Source organism: Nansenia antarctica (genome assembly GCF_963989245.1).
Source record: "Nansenia antarctica genome assembly, chromosome: 16".
Taxonomy (NCBI): domain Eukaryota; kingdom Metazoa; phylum Chordata; class Actinopteri; order Argentiniformes; family Microstomatidae; genus Nansenia; species Nansenia antarctica.
The window spans coordinates 26,371,790-26,372,490 of NC_137686.1; the positions used below are offsets into that span (position 1 = coordinate 26,371,790).

At 48.9% G+C, this 701-nt stretch overlaps 1 protein-coding gene across 1 annotated transcript in view; it reads right to left on the reverse strand.

Moving 5' to 3' along the window:
* Nucleotides 1-618: 618 nt before the first annotated feature.
* The window catches only part of camk2n2a (calcium/calmodulin-dependent protein kinase II inhibitor 2a), a gene marked incomplete at its 5' end in the record, with an annotated part of 1,129 nt that continues 1,046 nt past the window's right edge, over nt 619-701 (reverse strand). Inside the window, one exon of the mRNA XM_080546358.1 lies at nt 619-701. This exon is cut by the window's right edge and continues 57 nt beyond it. Coding sequence (XP_080402484.1) covers nt 688-701 — 14 coding nt within the window. The 3' untranslated portion in view covers nt 619-687.

Sequence of the window (701 nt, forward strand, 5' to 3'; positions counted from 1 at the left end):
TGTTTGTTTGGTTGGTCTTGTATTAAAAAGCTTTAGCAGCAACCGGAATGCATTCTCTCTCTACGTTTCGACCAGTTCTGTAAGGACAGCACCCTTGAATGCGACGTTTGATTGTATATCAACAATGCAAAGCGTGTAACAGGTGGGGGGGGGGGGGGGGTGCGGGGGGGGGCGGGGGGGATAAGGTCTTGGAGCTTTAGATACTGTACAACTATAGAAATAGAGCTTGAAATTAGATTCAGCCTCCCAGTTGTAGTGTTTTGTTGCTTACAGCGCTTTAGGAAGAAGATGGGTGTTGTGGAGTATAATGACAAGTTCATCCATCAGAATTATTTTCAGCAGAAGTGGAGGCGCGCCTGGAGCGGAGCGGGGTGCCTGGGACACCTCCACGGCTCGCCTGCGCAGCAGAAGTTAAAATCGGGTTTCGTTTGGAGAATTGCCAGCAACCCCTTGATAAATCTCGGTCTTTTCCAGAGTCTCTTCCTTCCTTCCTTCCTTCCCTCCCTCCTTTCTTCCTTCCTTCCTTTAGCTTTCTCCATCTCTTCCCCTTCGTTCCATTCCTTCATCCCCCATCCTTGTCTTCGCCTCGTGCCATCGTTTTCTCCTACAATCCTCGAACATGCACAGCCGACAAGTTGCTTCAAATCGGTGATCAAAATAAAAAGTCTTCCAGGCATCTCTTCCAGTTTAAACGCCCGGTG